The sequence below is a fragment of the Balearica regulorum genome, chromosome 7 (genome assembly GCF_011004875.1).
Source record: "Balearica regulorum gibbericeps isolate bBalReg1 chromosome 7, bBalReg1.pri, whole genome shotgun sequence".
Lineage (NCBI taxonomy): Eukaryota > Metazoa > Chordata > Aves > Gruiformes > Gruidae > Balearica > Balearica regulorum.
In genome coordinates, this window is record NC_046190.1 from 10,828,078 (window position 1) to 10,840,453 (window position 12,376).

The 12,376-nt window shown below is 37.2% G+C and overlaps 1 protein-coding gene across 8 annotated transcripts in view; it reads left to right on the top strand.

Annotated features, from left to right (window-relative positions):
- GPAM (glycerol-3-phosphate acyltransferase, mitochondrial) overlaps positions 1-10,930 on the top strand; it is an 82,963-nt gene extending 72,033 nt beyond the window's left edge. For 7 of the 8 annotated variants that reach the window (XM_075757919.1, XM_075757916.1, XM_075757915.1 and 4 more), the window contains 8 exons: positions 667-737; positions 1,829-2,093; positions 2,572-2,714; positions 4,323-4,400; positions 7,354-7,494; positions 8,235-8,424; positions 8,510-8,568; positions 9,755-10,930. In XM_075757919.1, coding sequence (XP_075614034.1) covers positions 667-737; positions 1,829-2,093; positions 2,572-2,714; positions 4,323-4,400; positions 7,354-7,494; positions 8,235-8,424; positions 8,510-8,568; positions 9,755-9,871 — 1,064 coding nt within the window. In that variant the 3' untranslated portion in view covers positions 9,872-10,930. The remainder of the gene's footprint in view (positions 1-666; positions 738-1,828; positions 2,094-2,571; positions 2,715-4,322; positions 4,401-7,353; positions 7,495-8,234; positions 8,425-8,509; positions 8,569-9,754) is intronic. The other variant, XM_075757920.1, reaches the window with a different exon arrangement.
- The last annotated feature ends 1,446 nt before the right edge of the window (positions 10,931-12,376 follow it).

Below are 12,376 nucleotides of genomic sequence, written 5' to 3' on the forward strand. Positions count from 1 at the left end.
CTGTTTTGTTTTGCTGATTGCGTGAACTAACTTGCTGTTTGGTAATGTGAAACTTCCTAATTCCCTCCATTCAGGTGATCATTTCATGACTTCAAATGCTGTCTTGATAATTCTCCATCCTTTGCCTCCCTCCTCTTCAAAGTTTGAATAAACTCTGATCAAGTGCAAGCTTTTTATTCTGTTTGCTTTGTTAACTTTTGTATTCCTTGGACTAGTATACTGAACTTGCTGTACTCTGAAATGTTTGCTTGTCATATCTATACACGGATTTCTTATCATTTAATCTAAGAAGTTATTGCAGTGTATTAATGGCATTATTTAAGATTGTACTGACATGAACTCATCTAGCTGCGTTGGACCAGTGTTGCCAGTTTTTTTTATAGGTTACGTGGTGTATGCTTCAGTCAGTACCTCTGTGATTTGTGAGATGCGCATACAAAATGGTACTTAGCATAGTATATTTTTAAGCTTTACTCAGCCTTCTTAGTTCAAGTTACTTTAATTTGATTAATTTTGTTACTATATAGACCTAATACACTTTGTATTTCATTCAGAAGGTACAGTTCTGTCCACTATTACTATTGTTTTTTTTAAAATAGTGAGTACTTCTCTAGTGATGTTCTGAACTCGTCAGGTACTTAACAAGTTTATCTTGTTTACCTCTAGCTGCTAACAAGTCCTGTGCTGTGATGTCTACCCACATCGTTGCCTGTTTGCTGCTGTACAGACACAGGCAGGTAGGGCTTCCATGCTGCTTAAATAGCCAAACATTACTTTGGCCTTGTTTAAAAAAATAGTATGCATTTTACTATTGTATGATATTAACAAAAGAAAAAGATGCATTTAAATTAAAATGGATTTCAGGTAGTCTGAGTGCTAGTATTTTAGTTAGTAGTGGATGCTTGAAGATAAGCCATTACTGATGGGATGATAATACTCATGTACAAATAGTTTTTTGTAATTCAAAATGTTGTTTTGGTTCATTGCATTAAGATTGGTTTTTAGATCTTAAACACATTTGCTATTGAATATGCTAGCAACTCTTCTGTTAATTTTTAAATGAGTTTTGCTGTTCCTTGGTACTAGAATATTATACCACAATGGCTAAATGATACTAATATTTAACTGAAGTCTTGTGCATGGGGCATGGAAGAATTTTTTTTTTCTCCTATAAGTGTGTTTAGCATTTTTTCTGAAATTCCTTCTGCCTCTAATCTGAAACTTTTATTGCACATAAATCAAGAACAAATTGAAAAATATCAGTCAGATATGTAATCTTCCTCGTTTAGGACAGTATCACTATTCCCATCAGTCCAGTCTTTCCAATTTCCTAAAATAATGGGATCAAAGAAGCATTTTACAATGTGATCTGAAGCCATCTTGACAAAAAACAAAGGAAGTGCTTGAGGAAAAGCTTTTCCTCATGTCTCCAAACAATTGAAGAGAAGTTCTGTTAATTACAGTGTTCTCAGATAATTGATCATTCATTTTATAGCATAGGTAATAGCAATGTGATATCTCTAACATGTTCTTAAAGAACAACTCAGGTCTCTGCAGGTTGTGAAATAAACCAAGCAGCAAACAAAAAACCTTGGATTCTCGAATAGCTGCATGGCTTTAAAATATAATTGCATATAATTCAAACCCTGTGGACTATTTTAGCACTGTCTCTGTGAAAACAAGGTTTTCTAATGCTCCTGTTGTGCTTTGGACTTTTGAAAATGAATGGTTTGTTTATGTGTTTGCTATATACATGGTTATGCGGTTTAAGGATAAACTCCTGTGCAAAAACATTTGTTTCACTTTGTGATTTTGATTTTATTTCTAGGGAACTGACCTTTCCAGGTTGGTAGAAGATTTCTTTTCCATGAAGGAGGAGGTCTTAGCCCGTGACTTTGACTTGGGATTTTCAGGGAACTCGGATGATGTTGTCATGCATGCCATCCACTTGTTGGGGAACTGTGTAAATATCACAAACACTAGTCGAAACAATGAGTTCTTCATCACTCCCAGCACAACGATACCTGCTGTCTTTGAACTCAACTTCTACAGCAACGGAGTACTTCATGTATTCATTAAAGAGGCCATTATTGGTATGTGTTGAGCTTTACCAAGGAAAGACTTTGTGACCCATGAAGTCAAAGTATCTGCACGACCCCACAAGCCCGTTTCCCTTCCTGCTTCAGCCTGTGCTTACCCAAACAAAAGCTGTTTTAAAGTAAACTTGTTTTTTTGTTTGTGGAATGTTTCCACTCATTTTTCCCATCATCCTTGTTCTTTCTTGGAAGTGTTTGTGTATGGGTCACTGCCATGGTCGAGGCACTATTAGAGTTTTGAGCCAACGTGGCAAAACTTGTGCTCTGGCACTAATATTTTAGTGAGATTTTGTTTCAATCTGACATTAGTTGGACACAAACGGTATAGTGGTGAATTCTGTCTTTCTTCTTCAATTGCACTTGTAATGTTTGAACGCTTTTAGGCCTGGAAATAGACAAAACAAAGATTTTAAGTTTCATTTGCTATAAAGCTCTTTGGAAAAATAAACTTTGCTTATGTTTGTTTCTGCTCTAGCCTGCAGTCTTCATGCGGTTCAGAGTAGGAGGTACAGAAATGGTACCAATGGTGCTTCTCCCAGTTTGATTAGTCAAGAACACCTGGTCCGAAAAGCTGCTAGCTTGTGTTACTTGCTTTCTAATGAATTTACTGTATCTTTGGTAAGTAATTGCATTAATTGTCTATGTTTCAAATTTTTGTTGTGCTTGTAACTGCCTATGTTACTTTAAAATGAATTGATGCTTTCTTCAAGGGTCAGAGTTCTGATATGTTCACTGTAAGTACAGTCTGATGGTAATGGTTAGCAAGAGTTTGAATATAATTTGAAAAAGGAAGATAGCATTGTTCCCATTTGCTTCAAGGAAACATCTGAACATTTGAATGAAGGTAGTTCCATCAGAACGGCCCACCCAAAAGATGTCTGGGCTAAGATAACACGTGAATTAACTTGCCAAACTCCTGTCACTACCTTGTTTCCTTGGCAAGATGTGACCAAATCAATTGACTGGGTTTCGGGGATGCGTACCGAGTGCACGCCTGCTGCTCCTGCGAGTGCCAAGTGGGTGGTGCTGTGGTGAGCCTGCGGCGTTGCTGCTGTGCTGGCTTCAGGACCTTCCTGAGGAGGAAAAGCTGCTTGCACTCTCTTGGTCAGCCTCCCACAATTTGAGATTGGGCTTTTTAATGCCTTCTAACAGATTTTGTGTCGCTTATGTCATTAGACCGTTGCAACTCTATTCTGTATTCTGCCCAATTTTTCTTTTTTTTTAAACTTAAACAAATACGAGTCTCTGAGAGTACCCAGCTCATATGAGTTTGCATAGATGATTGAAATTATGCTGGGAACTAAGGCTCCAGATTCTCAAGATCATCTTAATTTGCATAGGAGTGCAGTAGTCACAGTGTACCACACCTAGTACTTAGTGGCAATTTTAAACATGACCTGACTTTGGTTTTTGTTTTGCTACTAAACACTGAAGGGAGCTGATGTTATCTCAGTTTTCAGACACTCTCTATACTTACACTCTGTAGGCTTTCAGTTTTAAGTGCTAGATTTTTTTTCTTACATGTACAAGTTACTTAAAAATCTAGAGATTCTTGAATTAGTTCTTAAATTTGCACACATAGTTCTGACTTGTGCCTTTTTAAATGAAGCATAAGCCAAATTTAGTATTTTTGTCTGGGCAGTAATGTAGCTTGTTATGGTGGGGTTCTTTACTAAACTTAACCTTCTGTTTTCAGAGTTAATAATTGACTTTTTTTATAAACTTAGAAAATATTTCCTACATAATTATGGCTAATGTAGAAGACGTTGGGTTTTTTATTCAGGGTTTCAAAACACGTAAGGGAGTTTCTTAAAAGTGTACTTTCCTTTAAACTCCAAATAATTCACTGGTATGAGTCTCTATGCTTTTAGTTTTATGATTACTTTATTCCAGAATTGCTAACAAACTAAAATTTGGTTAGAGGCGATTAAAAGGGGAGATTATTTAATGTTGGTTTCTACCAGTACAGTAATGTATTTCTTAAAAAAAAAAAACTTGGGCAAATTTTAAATATCCTGTTTCATTGTAATTTTTTTAATGTCTGCCTGTCTGCCAGGATAAACAGAGCGGTGTGTTGGGATCATGCTGGTAAAAGTTTAATAACTTGCTTGAAAGGAATAATACAGCTGTATCTAAAACATTCACACTGAACAGAGAGGTGGTGTTGCTGTAATGGGTGTAATGGATGGGATTTTTTTTTCAGTGTATTTCTTTTCTGTTGTGCAGCCTTGCCAGGTGATATATCAAGTTTGCCATGAATCTGTGGAAAGGCTGATACAATACGGCATTCTGCTGGTGGCCGAGGTAAGGTGGTAGAAATACTAAGTGAGCTTTGTTTCTTGTACTTTAGCCATAGGTATTTTATGCTGCTTAGTTGTGAGTTTTGTTTTTAAATATGTGCTGTTACTGAAAGCTTGTAACAACTTACCAGGTCCAAGACTGCTACTACATCATTCTTACATTTATAAGCATCAGACATTTGGGTAGAGTCATCCTGTGGTGCTGTGAATGACTCTGTGTAATTTCATACATAATATACATAATAAACATTATAAACATACTAAGGAAGACACATATTTTATACTGTCTTGTAAAATGGGGATTTATTTTATTATTGGAGCCTTTTCAAATTGTAGCATAGCTTACATGGATCTTTACTTTCTACTGCACAGGAGTCAGTAGTCCAGATCTTTTGTCATTCTTTGATTCCTTTGCATCGATCTCGAAATTACTGTAAGCCTCCTCTGCTAGCAGAATTTGCAGTTCAGGGATGTACTGGCGTGGCTGTGCGGTGAGGTCTGCCAGAGGCGTACAGTGTAAAGAAAACCTGGAGACCAGGGAGAGCTGGCTCAGCGTACCTTTGCTTCCCAAACTTTGTATTGTGCGCAGTAAACAAACCTTGGTGCTCAGGACGAAGCAACAAAATTTAAAGAGCACATGGAGGAAAGTTATATATTTGGCTGCTTTCTTCCTGCGGCTCCCCAGTTTCAAAGGAGGCTAGAGCTGGTGGATTTGTTCGTGGCCACTGCTTCACTCTAATCTTACTGCATACCTTTTGATCCGTGCTTCCATTTTCAATATACGTAACCATAGGTACTATTTACTTGATATACCTGGATATTAAACGTTCTCCTTCTTTGGAATTACTATTGCTTGCTTTTTATCTGAACTACTGACATGTCAGGCATTAGATTGTAATCATTATTAGATAAATCAAAAAATGAATGCTCAGTCAGAGGGTTAGGAAGAAACCTGTATGTTCCATGGCTGGGGACAGATGAGGAAAATAGGTGTGGAAAGCAGTAGATATGCCCCTCTGTCTACTTCAGCACAAAACCTGTCTTGAGGGTGGTTCTATAAGTTTCGGTTGCTGGGTCTGGAACTTTGCTGTTTGTAGCTGGGATATAGATAGCTATTAGGCAGTATGTAAATATTTGTCTGTTACACACCACCAGTGCAACATCTGAATGCTTAAAAAGGAGGTATATTCCACCAGTAAATGTCTTTAAACTTAGAATACCTCTGTACCTGCTTAGTTCTTTTAAAATATTAAGAATTTGTATTATCAGTGCATACACTATAAGCAACAATTGGTTCATGGGTTTGGACAGGTTGGAAGTGTTTGTGGGGTTTTTACAACCTGTTCTCTAAGAAAGGTAGCTAGCTTCTGCCCCTTCTAATTACTTCAGTTTACTGCTGACATTAACAAAGTAATAATTTCCTGTTAAATTGATTGATCCATGCTTTTTTTTAAAGTTCTTTTCCTGTCATTCTAGTGTCTACTTCCAAAACTAAGAAATATGCCTAACGCATCTGTTTGGTATTTTTTTAAACTTGTTTTGTGGCCTTTGCTTCATGAAAAATAAAACATTTGATTAGAGTGTAAGATTGGAAGGATGTCTGTCTTCATTTGCTGCAGAGGACTTTTTCTTACTCATGGATATTATGACACTAATCATGTCTACAAGGAGTCTGTTACCCATTTGGGTTTAATCTTGCTTGATTTCCATTTCTAAAGGGAATAACCGTATGGGAGTCTTTCCTCAGCGACTTAGCACAGGTGACCTTTGAAAAATCTTTCTGTTCAAATACTTTGAGCAAAACAATAATGGCAAATGATTGACACTGAGGCTTCCCTTATTCTTTCAAGTGTGTGTTTATGATCTCTAAAACTTGTTTCTGAAGATGCAACGTTGCAATTGGGTGTTGCATCAGACATTGATCAGTCAGGTGGAGTATTTCTGTTGCACCTCAGTTACTGTACACCTGAACCTCTGACATATCTGCTTTATTGCACAACAGAATGAAATCACTATTTAAGTATACCTAATATATATATATGTCATTTGTTCTTATTGGCTCTAGTAGATTACCTTATTATGCCCTTGCAAGAGAACTTTGCAATACTTCACAGCTTTACAAAGCACTTTATTAAGTAATGGTTTTAGTAAATAGATGAAAAGCAAACAACAAACTCTTTTTCCACTCACAATATTCAAGTTAAGACATTCCACTAATAGTATTCTTGCTGTCACATGCTTATCTCAAAAGCCTGAAGAAATATATGCTTACCTAAGACACCTACCTGCCAATAAGTATAAGTGCAAATCCATGTCCTGCTCCAAGGGTGGATTACTGGGGGGCATTTGTAGGCTAAACTTGGGTGGTGCTTACCAGGGTGATTAGCAGAAGGGAATTGCTCTATGCAACAGGTGGAGGGGTCTTAATGTCTCAACATAATCAAGATTTAAACAATTTGGGGCCTTTGTGATTAAAATTGGCTCATTTTTTGAGAACAGCATCATTAGAGGCAGTAATAGCAACTTGTGGCATTCGGCATTAATTGAGATTTCAGCTATTATAATATAATAACACAGAGCTTACTACTCTGTCTTTAAGGCAACAGTAGTAAGGAGGTTGGCAACATCCACATCCAGATAGCATCTCAACTTTCTGTCCTAATGCAACTGAAAACACTTTCTTGGCAACTGCTACTGCATGGCCTCTGGTAGAAAGATACAGCAACACTTGCAAAGACTTTCACTTACGTGACAGGCAAACTGAAGGAAAACAGTCTTTTTCACCAAATGTCTCTTCTCTCTGCTTACCTCAACCCTGTCTGTAATTTGGTCTCACCTGCTTTCATTAAATATTGGTTAACGGATGGACTAAGTCAGATAAGATTATAAAATAAATCTATTATTTGCCTGGATTTAATTTTTTTACCTGTTTACCTGCTTGTCTTTTCAAATTTAAGCAGGATGATCAGGAGGATGTTAGCCCCAGTCTTACAGAGCAGCAGTGGGATAAAAAGCTCCCTGAACCATTATCTTGGAGAAGTGATGAGGAAGATGAAGACAGTGATTTTGGAGAAGAGCAGAGAGATTGCTACCTGAAGGTAACATTATCCTAAGGCTAATAACATTGCAACCTCTTGCAAGAGATACAAACTACATCACTAGTTCAGAAGGGATAATGATAATTTTTTTTTCTGATTCCCAGTATTAGTCTGTGTATTTTGCTATAGTCAGTAAGACACCTTTCTCTCCTTCCTATGGGGAAAGCAGCTGAAGAAACATCAAGTAATCTTAAAGGGAGGTGGAAGGGCAATGGTTAGTGTCATGAAAACTGATAAAAGCTCAAGTATTTTAACGTCTAAATGTTTTATTCTTTACTGACAGCATGCACTCTGAAAGGGGCACATCTGGCTGGTATTTATTCTCAGCCTAAATTTCACTTCATAGATAATCATGTTGATTTTAGACATACTACCAGTTTTCTCACAGAGCTGACAAACACTTTTTAGGATATCTTGCTAACACTTGGAAACTTATGCCCATCTCTGTCAATGTACGGCAACCCTTCTGTTGGCTGCAGAACAGTGTGATGTCTTTAATGTTATCTTAGGAAAATAGTTATTAACATCCTGGAGGAGAAAAATGTAGCATCGATCTGTGATGTGCAGTCCCTGTTTTGTCCCTCATGATAAACTGCTTTTTTGCTATGCTTTCACAGTGTGCTGTGTTGTACCCCCGAACTAAGAATTATTTTGGCTGCCATTTGGCAATGTACTGTGTTGCAGGTCACTTCTTGTTTCCACCAGTGTCTGTCACTTAAGCTCTTCTTGCCCTTTCTTAGGTGAGCCAGTCTCAAGAGCACCAGCAGTACATTACTTTCCTGCAGAGGTTATTGGGACCTTTACTGGAGGCATATAGCTCTGCTGTCATCTTCGTCCACAATTTTAGTGGTCCTGTTTCAGAGTCTGAATACCTTCAAAAGTTACACAGGCACTTAATAAGCAGGACAGAGAAGAATGTTGCTGTATATGGTATGTTAAACTGGTTTTTGATTAATTCTGTTCTTCCTAGTGCAAGGTAGGAAGTTTGTTTATCTCTGGGTTTTCTTTCTTGCAGCTGAGAGTGCTACCTACAGTCACGTGAAAAACGCAGTGAAGGTCTTTAAGGAAATTGGGGTAAGTGTTCGGTGATCAAAGTTGGAGACTGTTAAGTTTCATCTCAATAATGAGCACGATTTTGACAATTCAAGGAACCTGTTCAGTGTCAGTTTAAAATCTGTGAATTTATCTGTGCAAATGTGTTGTGGTTTTGAGCATTTTGCTTTCCTTAAATCTCAGTGCTGTAGGAGAAGAGCACGCATTGCAGAACACGGCACTTCTTGCCCCTGAGAAAACCTGTCTAAATGAGGGCTAGGTGACTAGGCATTTTTATTCATAGCAAATGAAGTTTCTCTGCTCTACCCCACGTCCTTTTTGGACATCAGTGACGATGTTGGAAGGCTGAGAGCATGTTCTGTGCTTAGTGACAGCTAAATGTAAGTTTGAAGGACTACTTAAATCTTCAAAAAGTATTAGTTATGGAATTTTGGCTTAGCAGCGATTGGTGCTCCAGCAGAACCATCCTAATAGACCTCTAGTATTCACCATGAGGATACAGATTTTTAAAATAACAGATCAATTTTGCACTTTTACCACTATCATTTCGAATTTTAAATCGCCTATCTAGATTTTGCAAATGAAGAGTTTCTTTCATCAGAATGACATGGCTTCCTGAATGCCAGATGGGATTTAGCATTAAAATTTTGAAAGCATTGGCATTTAGGCAAAGTATTGCTAGACAAGGGTTTTGAAACCTTTCTCCTTGAATTCTGCTGTGTTAAGTAATCTGATGCTAGTTAGCTATAGTAAAGCCTGCAGTAAAGACTGTAAGAGTTGTGAAGAAAGCACATAACAAATCCATCGTTTTAATTCTACTTTATTCTGCTGTTGGAAGAGTGGAACTAGATAGCATCTGCTGAGCATCTATTCAGAGCATGACATCTGAATTCTTGTTTTCAGAGTGCTTACGCTTTCAGTTCAGATGCCTTTTGAGCGCATGATTTATCCCTTGCTGTTAAAAGCTGGATGTTTATCATATACTGTGCGCATTTCTCATTTTCTCTTCTTCTGTACCACTTGAAGGGCTTCAAAATTGAGTGAATTCTAATGATATCTAAAGCCATTGCCATCTAAGCCTTCAAGAAAGGGAAATAAAGTCTTGTAAGTGAGGGCAAATTTAGTATAGACCATCAACTTCGAATCACAAACGAAAGGAAATTCCTTGAACCTGGTGATACTTACATATGTTCATGCTGTGTTTTAGGTTTTTAATCAGACGAAACAAAGAAGAGACACCATATTGGAACTAAGCACTACGTTCCTACCTCAGCGCAACAGGCAAAAACTACTGGAATTCATCATGAGCTTCATGGTATTATAGACCACATATAGCACCTTTGTCCAGGGACACGAAGACAGGTTTTGAGACTGTGTCAAGGCCTGGGGACGTTTGCTAATCCTTCAAAGTGTAAGGTGCCACTGTCTGGGTAAGGCTGCCTCTGACTTGAACTACTGGAAGACAAGTGCCTTCTTATGTATTCATTTATGGGTTTCTTACAATCCCAATCCTGTTGTAATACAGTGATACTCAGATGACACTTTGGATACAAGTAATTAAACATGTTGCAAAAAATAAGTGATTAGAATTAGATTTAAAATGAAGAGTGAAGTTTTATCAGTGTTATGTTTTAAATCTACTTTTAAAGACTGTAACAGATGCACAAATACATGTATTTGTGATCTGTAGCTAACCCTGAGATCTTGAGTTTAGTGGCAACACAGCTTATGACATAAACAAGTAACTTTCATTCCAATTCAGTTTTATTATTTTAAATAAATGGTTTAAAAATTTTGCTTAGGCAGGATATATATTTCATGGATAAAGCCATAGTTTTTCATAAATATTAACATAAATGCCAAAATTCTAATGAGAATAACAGTTACAGACATCTGAGAATAATGATCATGTAGCAGATGATTGTGAGAAACATTAGCAGGCACACCTTGCACTATTACAGTTGTGTAGTGCAGTGGGAAATTGCACTAATCACTGCTGTCATGAATGTGAGAGTAGCGTTCTTCTTTTTATTATGGCATCTGTCATCCAGCCAGATGAAAGTCAGGAGACAGTTGCCTGAATGTGAATATCTTGTAAAATCTTAGGTTATTATTTAATTGAAAAAAACTGTTAAGTTGGTTTGGTGGGTTTTTTTAATTAATACAATGTCAGATTATTTTTTTTTTTAAAGACTTGATTTGGTGAAATAATTTTTAATTTTGGCCCTAAAAATTTCAGCAATAACTTTTGCAATTCTTTGGGAATGAGTGTTCATATTGTAATCTGTTGCTGAGCAGATCTAAATTGGCATGAAGTAGTAACCTCTAGAAACACAGAAATATCACAAGCAATGTACTTTTGACTCTGATCTAACTGACTTACGGGAAAAAAAAAAACCAAACAGACACAACTGAACGATGAATAAATTCTGTCCTATGAAACAGGACTCTGGTCTTGCGATTTGATCCTTTTGCATGGAGGACTTGCACTGTAGATTTCATCTTCTCTTCATGTGAGTGGAGATTCGATTGCAAGCTGCAGTCCTGTATTTTAGTACAGCTGATGTAGCTGAAGCAATAACTTGGTGGTACGTGAAGCTGGTTTGCTTGTGAAATGTGCTTTTCCTCATTGAGATTGCCTTCTGTATGAGGGAAATCAAATATTTCAATTACCGCAATGTTTCATTTGATTCTTGCGTCCTGGCCTTGTAAGCAGAAAATCCCCCAAATTTCACCATGTAGTCTCTGTTGCTCAACATAAATCCGGAAAAGCATACTTGAATCCCAGCACTTGCACTGTTACGCCAGCACAAAACTGATGCACATAATTTGAGTTTGTGGCCAAGGAGCTTGCATTTGTACTGCACATTTGTCAACAAGAATATTTCTGTAAATTTTTTTATTAAATGCTATTAATATTTGAAACCTGCAGTGTATAGTTTATGAGCATTATACTGTTAGCACTGTGAGATGCATGTGTTCTGTCACTAAACCAGGTGCTCTACAACACTTAAAGACTTTCTGAACCAAAGCTACATTAATACGGATAGAAACTGACTCTAGACTCGCTTTTGTTCTTACGTCCTTCTGTTGTCTCAGCAGGATAGTGACAACATCGCACATAATTTGTTTTGTGAAGTCTACTAGCTATTTAGAAAACAGTTTCATCTCATATTAGCTAATGTGCACTGTTCGTTAACCTGATGAATGCTCCGTACAACGGTTGTTGCTGATGGCTTCCATTTAATGTCAAAAAACCCCTAGGTGCTTCTGAATAACAAGCTCTCATAGTTCACTGCATTCCAGTAACTCTGAAGTGTACTAACAGCGAAGATTGTACAGAAAAATGATTTTTAAAAATGAAGCAATATGAAGCAAACAAAACTCGAGTTATTTTATAAGGAATGTTCTGCCAACTGATGTATTAGTTACCATAAAACCCAGGAGTCCTATGGTCACTGGAGTGTTCTGGCTAGGTGTTGCAACTAAGATAACTTATGGCTTACCTTAAAAAAAAAAAAAAAAAAAAAAAAAAAAATCCGGTTGAAATAATTCAGTGAGTGGGTAGGGCAATAATGCATGTGAATACACATTAATGAATGCATTTAGTATGCAGAGGGAGGGGGCACCTCTAAAACTGGTTTGATTATTGTATGAGAAAAAACCCTGCATGTGAGAAGTCAGTACTACAGGTCATATGCCACTCGAAGCCTTTGCATTCTGCGGCAAGTGTGTATGTATACATATATATGCAAGCGTGTATATTGACACACAAAAAACTATGCTTTTCCCTGAAAATAAAGCACAGAATAAAAATTATCAGGCTGTA